Source organism: Eptatretus burgeri, chromosome 14 (assembly GCF_056783735.1).
Source record: "Eptatretus burgeri isolate ZD-2024b chromosome 14, Ebu_testis_v1, whole genome shotgun sequence".
NCBI classification, from domain to species: Eukaryota; Metazoa; Chordata; class Myxini; order Myxiniformes; family Myxinidae; genus Eptatretus; species Eptatretus burgeri.
This window is the reverse complement of record NC_140974.1, coordinates 75,136,784-75,156,785: the sequence shown is the minus strand read 5'-3', so window position 1 is coordinate 75,156,785 and position 20,002 is coordinate 75,136,784. Positions and strand designations below refer to the sequence as shown.

General features: G+C 48.4%; 1 protein-coding gene across 3 annotated transcripts in view; it reads right to left on the bottom strand.

The window, feature by feature from the left end:
- LOC147013644 (voltage-dependent P/Q-type calcium channel subunit alpha-1A-like) overlaps window positions 1–19,294 on the bottom strand; it is a 316,279-nt gene extending 296,985 nt beyond the window's left edge. The window contains exons 1-2 of one of the 3 annotated variants that reach the window (XM_085855714.1): window positions 19,165–19,294; window positions 18,692–18,831 (exon numbers count right to left, since the gene is read on the bottom strand). In XM_085855714.1, the coding sequence (XP_085711840.1) occupies window positions 18,692–18,831; window positions 19,165–19,257 (233 nt within the window). In that variant the 5' untranslated portion in view covers window positions 19,258–19,294. The remainder of the gene's footprint in view (window positions 1–18,691; window positions 18,832–19,164) is intronic. The other 2 variants (XM_085855712.1, XM_085855713.1) reach the window with 2 other exon arrangements.
- Between the last annotated feature and the right edge of the window lie 708 nt (window positions 19,295–20,002).

Here is a 20,002-nt window from a genome sequence, read left to right as displayed (position 1 = left end):
CCTTAGGTGAGATATCTCTGTAAGTATATGTGTAGTTAGGCCCAAACCAGTTGTTTCGAGGGAATAAATGTCATTCATTCGGGCTGCGACCCTTCTAGATAGCCGTTTTTCTTTTACTATCTTTATTTTGGACCAGCCGCCATTACTACCACCACCAACCACGTCTCAACAGCCATCACACAACAACCACCAGCCGCAACGCCGCTTCACAACAACAACAACGCCAACAGCCACGACCTTTACCGTCACATCTCGCTCTCGCAACCATCGCATCACCGCCATTTCCGCGCCGCTTGTGGGTACCGATACTGGACTCGTGCAGGGCGCGCACCGAGCAGCGTGTGCAGAAACATCACAGCCTTTCCGAAGAAAACAGATCAAAAACGACTCACGCCCACTTCTGTTCCGTCCTATCGGCGAGCGTGGGGCGATTTGGCCCCGCCTCCAGGTGCGTTGGAGTAATATCGCTATATGCAAATTCATGGATCAAAAAGCATTCACGCCCACTTTTCCTCGGTCCAATGGGGAGCCAGCCAGAGGTGAAGGGTCGAAGGCGAAGGAGCGAGGCCCCGGGGGCTATAAAGGGCTGCGTTCGCTCGCCAAAAAGGCAGCAGTTCGGAGTCGGTGGAGTTGGGAAGAGCCAGTCAAGAGAGGAGTCGGAGAAGGCAGTTGGACGGAGCTGTGGAGAGTTGGAGAGGTGGCGGCGGCGAAGGCGGTCGAGGGGGTGCTCGTGTCAGAGTCGGGGAGCTGCGGAGGGGAGAGGCCGGCAACGCGACCGAGGTCGTGGTGGAGACGCTCATCGCGGGACCCGAGACAGGGAGATATCCTCCTTCCCCCAAGCATCAACAACCCCCTCCTGTTTCCCCCCCGCGCTGAGATAGTGCGAGAAGGGGGCCCCGTTCCCACCCCATACCAGGCAGTCCCAGCGAGGCCCGCGGAGTCGGGGCGCCAGCGCCATTTTGCGGCTCATCACCAGACGGGTAGGCTCGACGTGGTCTCGGCCCCAGGCCGTCTGCCCCCTCATAGTGGAGGGTGGTCCCTTTTTCTTTTGCTTTGAGTATATGTGTTGTCGGCGCCGTCTGTGAAGTAAAACTGTATAAGTGTTGCCGTGTGCTCGGTAGTCGGTTAGCTCTGCATTGTCTTTTGCTTTTACATTTGCTTTTTGTGCATTATTGTGCGTTTCTTCTTCTTCTTTTACATTTGCTTTTGGTGTAATTGTATATGTGTGCTTTCCGTTCATCGCGAAATAAATGTGCTTTATGTTGAACTGTTTTCCCGTTTCGCTTCGTCTTTTCCTTTATTGAATCTCCATCTTACTTCACGTAAAGGGTTGGTCGTGGGCTAAAACGCCCGATAATTAATCGAACCGTCGAGGCCGACGATAACACCGCTCGGTTATCCCGATAGTACGGAACGGGTCGCTTAAAGTGGCCCGTGTCCGAAGTCGACCTGCGGCGAGGTGCGATCGCCCGGTCTACCCTCCGTGTGGGTACTTAGGTAGGTCGAATTTGGCGAGCAACCCTATCCCACGCGGGGGCCGATTGGCACGATCGTGGTGAGGCCGAAAGGTCCACCCGTGACTAGTTCCCGGCGTTAGTCCGAGAGGGTCACGACGGGATTGTCCGTCCGGTGGGCGACGTGCCGCGATTCGAGTTACGTGGCCGTTCGCACGCCGGCAGGCGCGAATCCGCAACACTGGTGTCAGGTCGTGCGATATAAACTCATCGCCCTCCTCGCGGCACTGGTATCGGAGAACGGGAAAACGGGCTCTCCTGTCTCCAGCTAAATTCACGGGAATCGGTCCAGGGGTGAGAGGAGCGACCCCCGATTCCCTCCAAATTACGAGCGAGCTAAATTAACCCTTTACGAGAAATAAGATGGCGTCTCAAGGCGAGCGGGAGCCGGGGGTATTAGAAATGGATGTAGAATGTGTAGAATCCATGGTCCAGGATGAAAACCCCGTGCAGGAAATGTTGGTTGTGCAGGAACACGAACTCGCCCAACTGAACCCAGAGCCCGAAATAGGTGCGGCGGCAGCCGCGGTGTATGACACCTCCCCTCCCCCCCTCCGCCAAAACCCCCCGATCCTTGCCGAATTGGCTCACCCAAGCGCACCCGACATGGCCCAGCTATGCGCCATGATGGCGGAAATGACAGCGAAGATGAATGCGAACATGAACAAGCAAATGAACGAAGTGAAAACGAGGATGGATGCGAATACACAAAAAATGGATGCGAATACACAACAAATGAACGAAAAGATGGATACAAACACAAATGAAATGAAAAACGAAATAAAAGGAATGAACGAAAAGATGGATGCGAATACACAGCAAATGAACGGAATGGAAACAAACATGAAGGAAGAAACGAAAAAGCTGCGGGGTGAGACGCAGAACATGGGCCGAAGCCTGCAGGCGGGCATGAAGGCAGTGACCAGGGAGCTAAAAATGGCGACTCCACGTGTGGGAGCGAACGAGCTGGGAGGGAGTGCAACGGCTGTCGGGCCCGCGATGGAGGCGGGGGAAAAAAATAATTCGGGGGACGTGTTTGGCGAGGGTCGTGACGGAAAAAGTGACGGTAACCGAGAGGGACAAACTAATTGGGGTGACGGAGACGTGCACGAGGGAGATAACAAGGGAAGAGACGGAAATAATAGTTGAGACAAGGGAGGTAAAGGGTGAAGAGGTGACTGAGTTGGCAGAGACACGGGAGATGGGAACGATAGAGGAGAGACTGCATGATAATGACGGGGTTGGAGACGCACACACACACAGAGGTAGTGGAGGACGATGAGGTTGAGCTCGCGGAGCGTGTAGAGACCCGGTGCGAGCAGTTGGGTGGCCTCCTCCAGGAACGAGGGGAGGGAGTATGCCCCCTTGAAGCGAGTCACGACCAGGTGAGTTCGGTCGTGCTTTGCGAGGTTGAGGGGACAAGTGCTGTGGACAGGTGCACGGAGAGCTTGGGGGGTATAGAGGCCCCGGAGACCCTTGTGGGGACACGAATCCCCAGTGTGGTTGTCCCTGTGTGTGTGGTGCAAGGTGTGAGTGCGTCCCCGTGTGTGGAAGCGACCCCGTGTGTGAGTGGTGTGGTGGCGAGTGTGCCGGAGTGTGTGCTTCCCAGCACGCCGTGTGTGGATGAGGCACCGCGGATGAGTGCCCCCGCGTGTGTGAGTGAGGCACCGCGGGCGAGTGCCCCCGCGTGTGTGAGTGGTATGGTTTGTGTGAGGGAAATGGCACGAGTGAGTGGAAGGCCGCGAGTGAGTGGAGCCACGTGTGCGAGGGAGATGGCATGCGTGAGTGAACGGCCGAGTGCAAGGGAGACCGTGTGTGTGAGAGAGCGATATGTAAGGGAGATGTCGGTGGGCATGTGTGAACATGCAGCCGCATCTCCCGGTGTGAGTTTAATGGTGAGGTGTGTTAGCGTCGTAACACGCGGGAGTGCGTGTGTCGAATGGCGACGACGGCGACATGAGAGGAAAGGAAGCCGAGTAGCGGCTGTAGTTGTTTCGGGGACCGTGCCGGGTTCACCCAGCAGTGAGCACGAGGTCCGTGCTGTGCAACGCACGAGGCCCCCACGTGCTCGCTTGCGAGAGTGAAGTCCCGGTCCGGAAACGCACGCGGTGGATTTGCCGATCCCGCGGACGGACAAAGTTTAGGCAGGATTATGGATTTGGACCGGACGGGTTCTCCACGCGATCGTGTGTGTTAAGCCCCAACGGGCAAAGCACATGTGTTCGCGTGTGTGTTAAGCTCGAACGGGCAAAGCACATGTGTTCGCGTGGGGAACCCCTCGAGACGTGGGGCTTGTGTTTTTTTTATGTGCACGGTGACGTCATGGCTGCACGTGGGGTTGGAATCCGGCAGGAGGGATATCCCTGCCGGATGGTACCGTCCAAGGAGGGACGAGGTACACGTGCAGCTGCATGACGTCACGGGCAGGTGCAAAGTGCGCGAGCTGTGAGTTACCGCGCTGGTGCTGCGAAATTAGAAAAAAAAAAAAAAGAACAGCAAGCCTCACTTTTGGGTGCACAGGATTCCTGGGCAAGGGGTGGAAGACCCCCTTGACCAGGGCACAGGATGGAAACTAGTTAGGGGGAAGGGTTAGCTTAGTTAGACCGACTTCATGGGGCAGGGGTAAGTCCTCATGGAGTCCGTGGAATGGATTAGTTAGAGGGATTGTAGCCAGATTTCGGTTGGGAAATAAAATGATTTTTTGATTATTTGGAGACAGTGACAGACTTGTGGATGTGAAGCGGGGACGTAGTTTAGCTACGTAGTGTTAAATGGAACGTGCTATAGTATAAGGGACGACGTGGGAGCACGAGTTAGTTAGGGGATGCAGATAGAAGGATGGCAGAGTTCAGCGGTGAGTGTGTTGAAGAGTTGGTGAGTGAAGTGGAAGTATGTGCTTGGTGAGTGAGTGAGGCCAGCGGGTCTGTGTGTATGGAGCGAATGGGGAATGCATGGTGCGATGAGTGATTGGGGGGAGGAGTGACTCCGCCCAAGGGACCCCGGGGTCAGAGTAAAGTGAGTTAGGGGGTTAGTCAAATTTACAAAATGGAGGTCGTTTTGTTGTTGGTGTGAATGTAGGCTCGAAACCCATTTGGAGGGGTGCAGGAGCCCTGTTGACGGGCTGGGAGCGTGGCTGCCAAAGGTGAGTATCGCTGAGTGGGTACCCCGGGCACCAGGCTAGTCGGCCGTAGTAGGCCAAGGGCCCATGGGGGGCCGGGATAGCGTAGTGGGCACGGGTGCGCCTGCTTGGTGCGGGGGCCCAGAGCGCCATTAGCCGCGTGGGCAGTGTTGTGGGCACGGGTGACCCTCGGAAAGGGGCCTGGGAAGCCAGCCTGCCACGTGTGCGTTTCAGGGGAGGTGCCATGGGGGGCACTCCCCGATGTTTAGGGAGCTGGTAGGCTCGGAGGCAGTGTAGTGCCCGGGGGTGCCATAGCGGAAGAATCGGAAGAGGGTCGTGCCTGCCAAAGGGAGCCACGTGTCCCAGCCATGAGACCGTGTGAGGGCACGGAGAGAAAATTGGGGGGCGAGGCCCGAAATTGTGAGGACACCAACACAGGCGACGGGAATCTGGGTTGTTAGAACCAATAGCTTAAGCGCGAGGCGCTTGTTGAAAGCCCCGGGGTAGTTTAACAGTTAAATGGTTAGGGTAGATAGGAAGTGTACCCCTCCGCACCATCCATCCCCTCACTCTCGTTGTGGGCCGCTGGACCCACTTTGTGTTAGAGATCGCTGAAGTCTGGGGAGGCCATTCTGAGGCTTCGTTGGGCCTCAACACAGGACGCTAGCTCTCCCTTGTTCCCCTCCGGGAAGGGAACGTAGGGGTTGGGAGTAGGCTAGGTGACAGGATAGGTTAGCCGAACAAGGACAGTACAGGAGGTTAGGGGACGATTTATAGTGGGGAAGTAAAAATAAAATAAACAATTAAATAATAATAATAATAATAAATAAGTTGGGGCTAAATTGGGGTTTGACAAATTAAGGGAGTGGGTATAGACAGTGACAGGCAAAGGCGATAGGTTGGGAGGGAGACCGTAGGGTAGGTCCGAGCCCGCCTTCCGAGTGGCCAGCACCACCGCACTCCCTCCACCAACCTCCACTGAACGGCAAAAGCTGGCCAGCTTCATCTGCTGGCTGCGTTGCTGCAAGGCAAAGGCCGGCCCACTTCATCGGCAGCTGTTGTTTTGCTGCAAGGCCTGTGCCGGCTGGATCGGCTGCAGCTGCTGTGCTGCAAGGCCTGTACCGGCCGGATCGTCTGCAGCTGTTTTCTGCAAGGCCTGTGCCATCGGCTGGCCGTGTTTTGCTTCAAGGCCTGTGCCGGCCACTTCATCTGCTGGCTGTGTTGCTGCAAGGCCTGTGCCGGCCCACTTCATCTGCCGGCTGGCTGTTTTTCTTCAAAGCCTGTGCCGGCCAGTTCATCTGCCGGCTGTGTTTGCCTGCAGCGGCCTTCTTCTGCGGGCTGTGTTTGCCTGATCACCTTTGCCATGCCACGCCCACTGCCCCTGTTCACCAGCCCCGTTCAATTTTGCTTTCCCCCCCCCCCCTCCCTGTTCATTTCCATGTGCGCCGGGATCATCGTAAAAGCAACAGTTTGCAAGCTGCGAGAACTGCCCTGTTGGCAGCTACAACACGGGCCTGCAGTGGCGGCCCGTGCACCATGTTTGCATTCATCCATCCATTCGTTGTGCTCATTGCGTGTGCCACTTGAGCTGGCACGGAGACTACGTTTGTGCAGCCCATGCACCGTGTGGTTCACTGCGTTCAGTTCAAAAGGGAAGGCCTTGGACTGCGAGTGAGCAGCCGGCCACATTCCCTGTCACCTGCATTGTTTGAGCCAGAGACTGCATGCGAGCAGCCTGGCTCCCTGCTAACTGCTTTCTTTTTGCAGAGTTCATTGATCCTGGGCCATGGTTTAGTGTAAAATTTGTAAGTAAGGTTAAGATGTACTGTACATATGAGTGCGCCCCCGGCATGTCTGTCCTAGCGCCGGCAATTTTATTTAAGTCGTCCGTGTGAGTGAGTTTGTTTGGGTAGTTACTCAGCCCTCAGGTTATTTATTTTGGGGACACGAATACCATGAATGTCGCAATCAGGGATCCGTAGGTAAAATGTACTAGGGGAAAACTACACATGATGGCACACGAAAATTTGACGACTCGGGACGAGTCTGTAAAAAGGGGAGGGGGTAGTGTTGTGGTTGACGAAATTCGCAAACCACCATTCAGGTCCCTTCGGTGAGATATCTCTGTAAGTATATGTGTAGTTAGGCCCAAACCCGTTGTTTCGAGAGAATAAATGTCATTCATTCGGGCTGCGACCCTTCTAGATAGCCGTTTTTCTTTTACTATCTTTATTTTGGACCAGCCGCCATTACTACCACCACCAACCACGTCTCAACAGCCATCACACAACAACCACCAGCCGCAACGCCGCTTCACAACAACAACAACGCCAACAGCCACGACCTTTACCGTCACATCTCGCTCTCGCAACCATCGCATCACCGCCATTTCCGCGCCGCTTGTGGGCACCGATACTGGACTCGTGCAGGGCGCGCACCGAGCAGCGTGTGCAGAAACATCACAGCCTTTCCGAAGAAAACGGATCAAAAACGACTCACGCCCACTTCTGTTCCGTCCTATCGGCGAGCGTGGGGCGATTTGGCACCACCTCCAGGTGCGTTGGAGTAATATCGCTATATGCAAATTCATGGATCAAAAAGCATTCACGCCCACTTTTCCTCGGTCCAATGGGGAGCCAGCCAGAGGTGAAGGGTCGAAGGTAAAGGGTTGAAGGCGAAGGAGCGAGGCCCCGGGGGCTATAAAGGGCTGCGTTCGCTCGCCAAAAAGGCAGCAGTTCGGAGTCGGTGGAGTTGGGAAGAGCCAGTCAAGAGAGGAGTCGGAGAAGGCAGTTGGACGGAGCTGTGGAGAGTTGGAGATGTGGCGGCGGCGAAGGCGGTCGAGGGGGTGCTCGTGTCAGAGTCGGGGAGCTGCGGAGGGGAGAGGCCGGCAACGCGACCGAGGTCGTGGTGGAGACGCTCGTCGCGGGACCCGAGACAGGGAGATATCCTCCTTCCCCCGAGCATCAACAACCCCCTCCTGTTTCCCCCCCGCGCTGAGATAGTGCGAGAAGGGGGCCCCGTTCCCACCCCATACCAGGCAGTCCCAGCGAGGCCCGCGGAGTCGGGGCGCCAGCGCCATTTTGCGGCTCATCACCAGACGGGTAGGCTCGACGTGGTCTCGGCCCCAGGCCGTCTGCCCCCTCATAGTGGAGGGTGGTCCCTTTTTCTTTTGCTTTGAGTATATGTGTTGTCGGCGCCGTCTGTGAAGTAAAACTGTATAAGTGTTGCCGTGTGCTCGGTAGTCGGTTAGCTCTGCATTGTCTTTTGCTTTTACATTTGCTTTTTGTGCATTATTGTGTGTTTCTTATTCTTCTTTTACATTTGCTTTTGGTGTAATTGTATATGTGTGCTTTCCGTTCATCGCGAAATAAATGTGCTTTATGTTGAACTGTTTTCCCGTTTCGCTTCATCTTTTCCTTTATTGAATCTCCATCTTACTTCACGTAAAGGGTTGGTCGTGGGCTAAAACGCCCGATAATTAATCGAACCGTCGAGGCCGACGATAACACCGCTCGGTTATCCCGATAGTACGGAACGGGTCGCTTAAAGTGGCCCGTGTCCGAAGTCGACCTGCGGCGAGGTGCGATCGCCCGGTCTACCCGCCGTGTGGGTACTTAGGTAGGTCGAATTTGGCGAGCAACCCTATCCCACGTGGGGGCCGATTGGCACGATCGTGGTGAGGCCGAAAAGTCCACCCGTGACTAGTTCCCGGCGTTAGTCCGAGAGGGTCACGACGGGATTGTCCGTCCGGTGGGCGACGTGCCGCGATTCGAGTTACGTGGCCGTTCACACGCTGGCGGGCGCGAATCCGCAACAATATATATATATATATATATATATATATATATATATATATATATATATATATATATATATATATATATATATATATATATATACATATACATATATATACATATACATATAGAAGTAGACTTCGCAATCCCTCTCGGAGGTGGAACAATGGTATGCTAAGATTGAAAAAGAAATGCATGCAATCCTCCATGCCCGTATGAAATTCCACTGCTACATATTTGGCAAGATAGTGACTGTATTACCAGATCACAAGCCACTTCAACAGATTTTCAAAAAACCTCTTCTGTCTGCTCCCATGAGTCTGCAGAGGATGCCGTTATGTCTGCAGTGGTACGTTCTTGAGGTAGTGTATCAAAGTGCAAAAAGGCATGCAGCTACCAGATACACTATCTCGTGCTTATCAGACTCACCAGTTGTCGGGACAAGAAGTCAATCTGGAGCAGGTTTCCATGTTAAACTTCATCTCCATCAACAAGGTGCTTTTGACATATCGTGTGTTTTTGACATGGTCTGGCACCCTGCCCTGCTCACCAAACTCTCTTCCTATGGTATCCAAGGCCATTTCCACTCATGGCTCACAGACTTCCTCTCCTGTCGCAGTCAGCATGTGGCCATAAATAGAGTTCTTTCATCCCCTCTTCCTGTCCAGGCTGGAGTTCCTCAAGGGAGCATTCTGGGCACTGTTCTTTTTCTGGTCTTCATCATTGATCTCTCCGACTCTGGAAAATCCTCTTTATCTCTTCGCTGATGACTCCACCCTCTGCCGTACCATCTGTCATCCCTCAGCCCGGCAAGCAGCAGCTTCTTCGCTCACTGCAGATCTGGGTAAAATCACAAACTGGTCCAACACATGGAACATGTCTTTCAATCCTCACACTCTATGTCTCTCCGAAAGGACCATTTGGAAAGTATGTGAGGGTTGTGCAGGATATGTATGAGGACAGTGTGACAACGGTGAGGTGTGCGGTAGGAATGACGGACCGGTTTAAGGTAGAGGTGTGATTGCATCAAGGATCGGCTTTGAGCCCTTTCCTGTTCGCAATGGTGATGGACAGGTTGACGGACGAGATCAGACAGGAGTCTCCATGGACTATGATGTTCACGGATGACATCGTGATCTGTAGTGAGAGTCGGGGGCAGGCTGAGGCGAGCCTAGAGAGGTGGAGGTACGCACTGGAGAGAAGGGGAATTAAAGTCAGTAGGAGTAAGACGGAGTACTTGTGCGTAAATGAGCGGGAGGGTGGCGGAATGGTGCGGTTGCAAGGAGTTGAGGTGGTGAAGGGGGATGGGTTTAAATACTTGGGATCAACTGACAACAGTAACGGAGAGTGTGGTAGAGAAGTGAATAAGAGAGTGCAGGCAGGATGGAGTGGGTGGAGAAGAATTTCAGGAGTGATTTGTGAAAGAAGGGTTTCTGCAAAAGTGAAAGGGAAAGTATACAAGACGGTAGTGAGACCAGCTATGTTGTATGGTTTGGGGGCGGTGGCGCTGACAAAAAGACAGGAGGATGAGCTGGAGGTGGCAGAGTTAAAGATGCTGCAATTCTCGTTGGGAGTGATTAGGATGGACAGGATTAGAAATGAGTATATTGGAGGGACAGCGCAGGTAGGAGAGTTTGGAGACAAAGTGAGAGAGGTGAGATTGAGATGGTTTGGGCATGTGCACAGGAGGGATGCAGGGTATATCGGGAGAAGGTTGCCGAGGATGGAGCCGCCAGGTGGAAAAGGAAGGCCAAAGAAGAGGTTTATGGATGTGGTGAGGGCGGACATGCGGGTGGTTGGTGTGACAACGGAAGATGTAGAGGACAGAGCGAAATGGAGATGGATGATCCGCTGTGCGACCCCGAACGGGAGCAGCCAAAAGAAGAACATTACTACTATGTGTGTTCATATAAATTGTTCATTTGTTGATTGTAAGTGTTATCCAATCTTTAAATTGATTTTCATTCTGAAGGAGAGATGTAATGGTAAAGCAGTTCCTGTGGCTCGATCTGGATTGTGTTGATCTTGTGAGACCGAAAATGCTGCTTCGGTTTTGGAATAAAGCCAGTTATCTTACAGTGGTACTTGCCAAAATGGCAGTGAAGAAGATCAATCTCTTAACTCACAGAGCTCCTCCTCATTCTCTTGACCATCTCCTATCTGGCTGTAATCGATGGAGGAAGAAATGTGAAGAAGTGAAGCACATCAATGTGCAAACATGAGAGTGCATCAGTTTCCACATTATCGAGCTCTTCACATGACTGATGTCTGTCGTGAACTGGGATATGTAATCGAGATGATGAATCTCCCTTGGGGAGTGGGATCAGGCTTTGAGTGGAAAGCATCCACCAAAGGTTTGTCGTCATTGTAGATGATGAAAGCTCTTCCTTCCAGTGGATGTCTGATGTGCTTGACACTGAGATACATGGCTAATAACTCCCGACTGAAGGTACTGTTGCAAGTCTCAGCCAATTGCAGTCACTTTGAGAAGAATGAGAGTGGCTGCCATTCTCCATCGACCAGCTGTTAGAGTACGCCACCAACGCCCACATCCAATGCGTCGGTCACAAGGCAGAACAGAGCGCCTGCCTTGGGATGGATAAGGAAGACAGCCTCAGCCAATTTAACTTTCACCTTTACAAAGGCTAAAAGCTCTCACTCACCAAGGGTGATATGGTGTTTTTTTTCCTGCTTTTTATCCCCGAGCATGTCAGTGAGGGGTTGAAGCATGTCAGCGCAGTTGGGAATGAAATGGCGGGAAAGAAGTTCACCAGGCCTAGATAATTCTCTCAAACTGCGGAGCGATGTTGGTGCTGGGAAGTCAGGGATACTCTTCACCTTGTCTGGTTGAGGATGTATTCCCTGCTCATCTACTTCATGGCCAAGGAAAGTGAGTGGAGATACTCCCCACTGACACTTGGCTGGGTTGATCAGCACACCATACTTAGGCAACTGGTCGAATAGCTGTCTCAATGTGTTTCATGCTCAGCTTGTGTAGAGCCAGCTACTTAGAGGTAATCGAGATTTAGCATAGACAAAAGGCAATCCTCATGTGATATCAATGAAATGCAGAAATGTGTGAGCTACGTTATGACGACCAAATAGCACACAAAAAAATTCAAACAGTCCAAACGGTGTGGTAATGGCCGTCTTACAGACACCATCAGGCTCGACAGGTATCTGATGGTATGCTTTAACCAGATCTACCTTAGAGAAAACTCGAGCACCTTTTACAGCGGAAGAGAAGTCTTGGAGGTGTGGGTCCAGATAGCAATCAGGCACATTGGATTTGTTGAGTGCCCGATAGTCTTCATCGAGCCGCCAGTCTCCTGGTGTCTTCTTTAGGACCATGGGTAAGGGGGAAGACCAGTTATTGCGAGATGGTTGGATGATACCAAGCTCAAGCATATTATGGAACTCTCCCTTGGTGATAGACTGACGATCAGGTGTTATGCAACGAGGTCATGCTGTTGCAGGTGGGCCTCGAGTCTCTATGTGATGTGTGATCGAGTGTTTGACTGCCACATCACAGTACACTGGTCAAAGTATGCTGGTGTATTGGAGGGGTGCTAAATCGTGAGGTGTTGGTACTCTTCACATACATCAGACTGATACTTGTGAACCTATCCTTCGCACAGTCAGGCTGGTCATGGTGTCAATAAGCTGATGATGTTTGACATCCACTAACAAGCCAAACTTATTGAGAAAATCAGCAACGATGATCGGTGTGGGCAACTCAGCAATGATCAACGCCAAGCGAAAAACTTGACGCAGTCCCAGATCAAGCATAAGAGATCATTCTCCATAGATGTCAATATGTGAGTGGTAAACTTCTTGAAGTTGGTGTGCAATGTTATTACCCCAAGTCTTGTTTTCTGTCCTGCGTGGCAACATGCTCACTTTGGCCCCAGTATCAATGAGGAAGCGTATGTCCAAGTTTTTGTCAGTGACGTGGAAAAGGAGACCATCACGGTGGCCAGCAGAGCTTGTTTCCCCCAGCTGCTGGTCCTGCCATTTTCCTTTGTGGTGGAAGTGGGCTTCTTGAATGAACATGGTGGTACACACTTCTGGGCTGCCGTACCATAACGCCAATGGTACCAACATGCTTCACCTTCACACTCGTAATGACGGCAATTATTACTCCAGCTCCAGCTATGCTGTTTGCAATGGGCCCAAGCACATAAAAACCCATGCTCTTCCTTCAGATGACAAGAGAGCGCCTGTACTTGTGCCATGAGCTGTTTGATGGTCGACTGCAAATCCTGGATGAATGAATGATCTGATATTGTTCCAAGTGGCAGGCATGTAGCAGCAGCGATGGAGGGTGTGGGTGCTGTCACTTCCACAATCTTGTCAGCAATCTCAGAGAGCTATTCAATGGTAACAACTTTGTCCAGGCTCTGTGAGGCGGTCTTCCAGGATCTCCCCTCCATCCAGGGTCTGAGTAGAATCTCTTCATGAGCCAGCACAACCAAGCAGAGAGGGTGGGGCAGCCAAAAGATGAGAGCGGGGTGGTGCGAGAGGTTGCTAGGATGGGCTGGGATCATCCCCAGGTCATCGGCGCTCAGTTTCAGCTGCATTCCGCAGCCAATATTCACACTTACACACCTCTCAAACATCTCCATTAAGTCTTTCTCTCATGCATCTTTTTCTCCCATCTATGTCTCATCCACCGAGGAAGCACAAGCTTAGAGAGCATGACTGATTCGCACCTCTCACATTTTCCTCTCACATCATGCTGCACTGCATTTGCACCTCCCACTCCAATACCATGGTCACTCTCAGTTTTCCTCCCTCCTTCCCCTTCCTGAGCGATTGGGTTGTGACAGTCCGTCGACCGCACCAGGTACAATGAGGTCGCTACACTTCAACTGTCTCTCCTCTTTCTGGGCTTCCTATAATTCCTCGGGTGTGTGTTTGATGGCACCTGTGATGTGTAACATAAGTTAAGATGGTAGAAGTTTATTGGGGTAATTCTGCAGTGTCTTCTTGTGTAAATATTTCCATTTCTTTTGCCACACCCATGAATTATTTGCTTTCCCCTGCCGTACATAATTATTGTGCCACATAATTTTCTTCGCCTTGTAATAAATTGCTTTGTTAGAAATGTGCCAAACTCGTTTTCATCTTTTCCTTCATTGGACCAGCATGGTCCACACATTAGCCGAGCCGGAAAGTTATTCCCCAAAAATGTGCTTATTAGCCAGTGTGTACTTGGCAGCTCTGCTTGGCTTCACCTGATACGGTAAAGTTGAACGCAAGTATGCATCGAGGGCATGATTCCCCAACAAGGCAACTGAGTGCTCTCAGTTAAATGGTAGTCAGATGGAGGACACTGGGTCATGTGATTAAATAATTATTGGCGTTCGTGATCGATTAGCGACCCGCCGTGACACAAACTTATTCATGTGCGATGGCCTCCATTCCCGGTGAGTCCGCGGAGAAACCAGGGATATCCCCTCCCTCGTAGTACCCCCACAACCCCAGGTCCACAACAATATATATCTACAGTATATATACACACACATATACAGTGGGGAGAACATGTATTTGATACACTGCCGATTTTGCAGATTTTCCCACTTACAAAGCACGCAGAGATCTGTAATTTTTATCATAGGTACAATTCAACTGTGAAAGATGGAATCTAAAACAAAAATCCTGAAAATTACATTGTATGATTTTTAAATAATTAATTTGCATTTTGTTGCATGAAATACGTATTTGATACATCAGAAAAACAGAACTTAATATTTAGTACAGAAACCTTTGTTTGCAATTACAGAGATCAGACGTTTCCTGTAGTTCTGAACCAGGTTTGCACAGACTGCAGCAGGGATTTTGGCCCACTCCTCTATACAGATCTTCTCCAGATCCTTCAGGTTTTGGGGCTGTCGCTGGGCAACACAGACTTTCAGTTCCCTCCAAAGATTTTCTTTTGGGTTCAGGTCTGGAGACTGGCTCGGCCACTCCAGGACTTTGAGATGCTTCTTACGGAGCCACTCCTTAGTTTCCCTTGCTGTGTGTTTCGGGTCGTTGTCATGCTGGAAGACCCAGCAATGCCCCATCTTCAATGCTCTTGTTGAGGGAAGGAGGTTGTTGGCCAAGATCTCGCAATACATGGCCCCATCCATCCTCCCCTCAATACGGTGCAGTCGTCCTGTCCCCTTTGCAGAAAAGCATCCCCAAAGAATGACGTTTCCACCTCCATGCTTCACGGTTGGGATGGTGTTCTTGGGGTTGTACTCATCCTTCTTCTTCCTCCAAACACGGTGAGTGGAGTTTAAACCAAAAAGCTCTATTTTGGTCTCATCAGACCACGTGACCTTCTCCCATTCCTCCTCTGGATCATCCAGATGGTCATTGGCAAACTTCAGACGGGCCTGGACATGCGCTGGCTTGAGCAGAGGGACCTTGCGTGCACTGCAGGATTTTAATCCATGACGGCGTAGTGTGTTACTTATGGTTTTCTTTGATACTGTGGTCCCAGCTCTCTTCAGGTCATTGACCTGGTCCTGCCCTGTAGTTCTGAGCTGATCCCTCACCTTTCTCATGATCATTGAGACTCCACGAGGTGAGATCTTGCATGGAGCCCCAGACCGAGGGAGATTGACTGTTATCTTGAACTTCTTCCATTTTCTAATAACTGTGCCAACAGTTGTTGCCTTCTCACCAAGCTGCTTGCCTATTGTCCTGTAGCCCATCCCAGCCTTGTGCAAGTCTACAATTTTGTCCCTGATGTCCTTAGACAGCTCTCTGGTCTTGCCCATTGTGGAGAGGTTGGAGTCTGATTGATTGAGTGTGGACAGCTGTCTTTTATGCAGATAACGAGTTCAAACAGGTGCAGTTAATACAGGTAATGAGTGGAGAATGTGAGGGTTTCTTAAAGACAAAACTAACAGGTCTGTGAGAGCCGAAATTCTTACTGGTTGGGAGGTGATCAAATACTTATTTCATGCAATAAAATGCAAATTAATTATTTTAAAATCACACAATGTGATTTTCAGGATTTTTGTTTTAGATTCCGTCTTTCACAGTTGAAGTGTACCTATGATAAAAAATTACAGACCTCTACGTGCTTTGTAAGTGGGAAAACCTGCAAAATCGGCAGTGTATCAAATACTTGTTCTCCCCATTGTATATATATATATATATATATATATATATATATATATATATATATATATATATGTATATATATATATATATATGTATACATATATATATATATATATATATATATATACACATATATATATACACATATATATATACATATATACATATATATATATATAGACATATATATATATAGACATATATATATATACATATATACATATATATATATAGACATATATATATATACATATATATATATATACATATATATATACATATATATATATATACATATATATATATATATATATATATATATATACATATATATATACATATATATATATATACATACATATATATATATATATATATATATATATATATATATATATATATATATATATATATGCACACACACATAAATATATACATATGTAATAAAGAAAGACCCAGCCACATCTTTCACCTGTGAATGGAGGGAATAGCCAATCAGCTCTCACCTCATCAACTAAACCCAGGTGGCTCGGATTATATGAATAAAGTGACTCCTCCAATGCTCCTCGAGCCGAAACTGCTGTGTAAAGCAACCAAGAAGGCCAACACAAGATAAGCGCTTTGCTGAATCAAACACTTCCCAGAGTTCCTCCAAAGCTATAAAGACATTCACATATAGTACACAGATGAGAATCCCAAATAAAGAGGAGGAGAGGTGATATTTGCCCCTCATCAATTTTCTGGCCCTCACCTTAAATCAAATTTGAACCAGTTATCCTCAGGTTATCACAGTTGGTCTCCAGATTATCAAAATTTGGGAGTTAATTTCCCTTGCAAAGTCCCACCCCCTTATTATGTTAATGAAATGAAGGAGTTATAACACCTCCCCTCCTCTCTACTTTTTGTAATGACACCACCCCTCGTCTCTACTTTTTGTAATAGCACCTCCCCTCCTCTTTACTTTTTGTAATAGCACCTCCCCTCCTCTTTACTTTTTGTAATAACACCTCCCCATTCTCTCTACTTTTTGTAATAACACCTCCCCTCCTCTTTACTTTTTGTTATAACACCTCTCCATCCTCTCTACTTTTTGTAATAACACCTTCCCTCCTCTATACTATTTTGGAATAACACCACCCTCCTCTCTACTTTTTGTAACACCATCCCTCCTCTCTCCTATTTGTAATGACATCACCCCCCTCTACTTTTTGTTATAACACCACCCCCCCCCTCTCTCTACTTTTTGAAATAACACCTCCCTCCCCTCCTCCATACTTTTTGTAATAACAGTCTCTCCTATTTTTTGTAATAACACCTCACCCCTCCATACTTTTTGTCATGACACCACTCCTCCTCTCTACTTTTTGTAATAACACCTCCCCTCCTCTCTACTTTTTGTAATAACTCCTCCCCTCCTACTTACTTTTTGTCATAACACTGTCTCTCCTAGTTTTTGTAATAACACCTCTCCCCTCCATACTTTTTGTCAGGACACCACTCCTCCTCTCTACTTTTTGTAATAACACCTCCCCTCTCTACTTTTTGTAATAACACCTCCCCTCCTCTCTTCTTTTTGTAATAACACTGTGACCCTCTTCTCTACTTTTTGTAATAACACCTCCCCATCCTCCATATTTTTTGAAAGAAAACTCCTCCCCTCCTCCCTACTTTTTGTAATAACAACTCCCTTCCTCTCTACTTTTTGTAATAACACCTCCCCTCCTCTCTACTTTTTGTAATAACACCACTCCTCCTCTCTCCCTTTTGTGATGACACCACCCCTCCTCTCCACTTTTTGTAATAACACCTCCCCTCCTCTCTACTTTTTGTAATAACACCACCCCTCCTCTCTCCCTTTTGTGATGACACCAGCCCTCCTCTCCACTTTTTGAAATAACACCTCCCCTCCTCGATACTTTTCTAATAACACCACCCCTCCTCTCTACTTTTTCTAATAACACCTCCCTTCCTCTCTACTTTTTGTAAAAACACCTCCCCTTCCCTCTACTTTTTGTAATAACACCTCCCCCTCCTCTCTACATTTTGCAATAACACCTCCCCTCCTCTCTACTTTTTGTAATGACAGCACCCCTCCTCTCTACATTTTGTAATAACACCTCCCCTCCTCTACCCTTTTGGTAGTAACACCTCCCCTCCTCTCCCCTTTTTGTAATAACACCACCCTCCTCTCCCCTTTTTGTAATAACACCACCCCTCCTCTTCAGTTTTTGTCATAACACCTCCCATACTCCACTTTTTAAAACTTATTTTCTACCAGTGCTTCTATCATTGTCATGACAGGGTTTTGCATTTCCATTGCCTTTGCATTCATGTGATGGTCTCCTTTGGCATTCGCTCCTGCCCCCAACCCTCCAAATAAGTATCATCATTTTGTCCTTCTGCTAAACCTATGAAGGCAGAATCAGCACTATCCAGGCAGGATTGGTGTTCATATGAACTTGTGAAAATGCATATGATTATTGCACAATACTCCTTTTGGGCATCGGTCCATGGTAATGCCCTGCAGAGATCTTCCTCGTAACGTTAGTGCAGCCTAATAGAACAGATTGAAATTGGCTTAAAAGCCACTGATCTGTGCAGCGATTCATTGGATTAAATTATAACGTTAAAAAGACATCCAGCATTGTGGAATTTAACCCAACACCAATCGTTGTGCTGTGCAGCCCACTCTCACCAATGGTTATTAATCTCTGTGAAAGGTATTGCTATAAGAAATGGAAAACAGTCAGCATTCATCGGTACACCTACCCCAAGTGTGAAAAAGCTGCTTTGAAAGTGGACCAGGACTGTTTAGAATGTCAAAACATTCACATCATAGGATTGGTTCAACAACCAATTTTGCATGACAACTAATCATAGATGTATTACGTTGTCTTTTAAGGGGTCAATAAAATGCTGTGGGCACATGGACTTCCAACTTTGTACACTTACACCGTGTCAATGCAAGAAATCCATCATTGAGCAAAGTATAAATGGAAAGCACAACATCGGGCAATGTTAGAGGCAACAAGTATAAATCCTAGAGAAGGAATCCATCAAAATAATCTCAACATTCTGAGTGCTCAAGATGCTGTAACAGCAGTGACAAGACGTCACTTTCTGGCGAGTCAAGTAGGACATACCCTGTAACAACCACAATGAAGTCCATAACGTTCCAGCCATTGCGCAGATATGAACCCTTGTGGAAGACGAAACCCAAGGCGATGATTTTGATCCCGGCTTCAAAGCAAAAGATTGCGATGAAGTATGGCTCTGTGTCCTCCTGCAAAGTGAGTGTTGGTCATTAAGGTGGCACAGTCAGGGTGCTGTAGCATATCTTAACATCATTGGTCTTTTACATTTGGCATTGCCTTTAGCCTCAAGCTCAGTAGACAATAATCTACTGGATTATTTTCCTCCCACGACTGCATAATTTTACCATTTTCATGTAATTAAAGTCATCCTTGACTTCCTTTTCTGGCAGCTCAGGCTCAGGCCCAGGCAGTAACAGACTTCCACATGTAATATCTAGCCAAAACTTTAAGTCTTCACCAAGCTAATTTTAAACAGGACTGAGCTTCAACTCCAACAGCTTCAATGGGATCTCAGCACTCACCAGTTTTTCAGATAAGGGTGTGCGGTCATGTTCCGGTAGGTGCTGTTCCAGAGCCAGGACGATGCAATTGGCAAGGATTGTTGCAAGAATCATGTACTCGAACGGCGTAAGTCAATAGGCAGTCAAGAAAAATCAGTGTTCAGAAACAAGGGGGGGAATTCAAGGGTGTACAATGGCTGTTCCAATATTAAACGAGGAAATGGAGCTTAAATGATAACCGTAATGCCTGAGCCACTGGGTAAGACCTATTTAGCTGCAGCTTATTGGGATTTACCAATGCAGGAGATAATTAAATATATCATAGTCCACAATATTTAAACTCACACAGGGATAGTAATGGAGGTGGAGGGAAGAGGTGGAGGTTGCAGAGGAGGGGGAGAATTATTTTGTATGCACGCTGTTCGGGATTGGTTGGAATGATGAAAATGTTTGGAGTAAATAAATAAAATTCAAAACATAAATAACAAAATAAAGGTGCAGAATATAAAATAACCATGCACAACAGTATACCTGTTTATATTTTAAGTCAGAATCCCATTCTTTAGATCCATTATTAATAGTCCAAGTCAAGCTGAGGAGGCTTGTCTTTCTCGGCAGGGTTTCTGTCCTTTGGTCTCATCTTGTGGGCTCCAGGCTGTGCTGTGCTGTCTCAGTTTGACACGTTTTAGTTAAACACGTTGAGGCTAGGGAAATAATGCAATGGAAAACTTCCTCATTTACATTTGAGTCATTTATACATCAACTCAGGACAATGCTTGCTCACTTACATTTAATTGTGCACTTATTGAAACTCAAAGCAGTTCATTGATACATCACTTCCGTTCAAAATCCCCCAAAT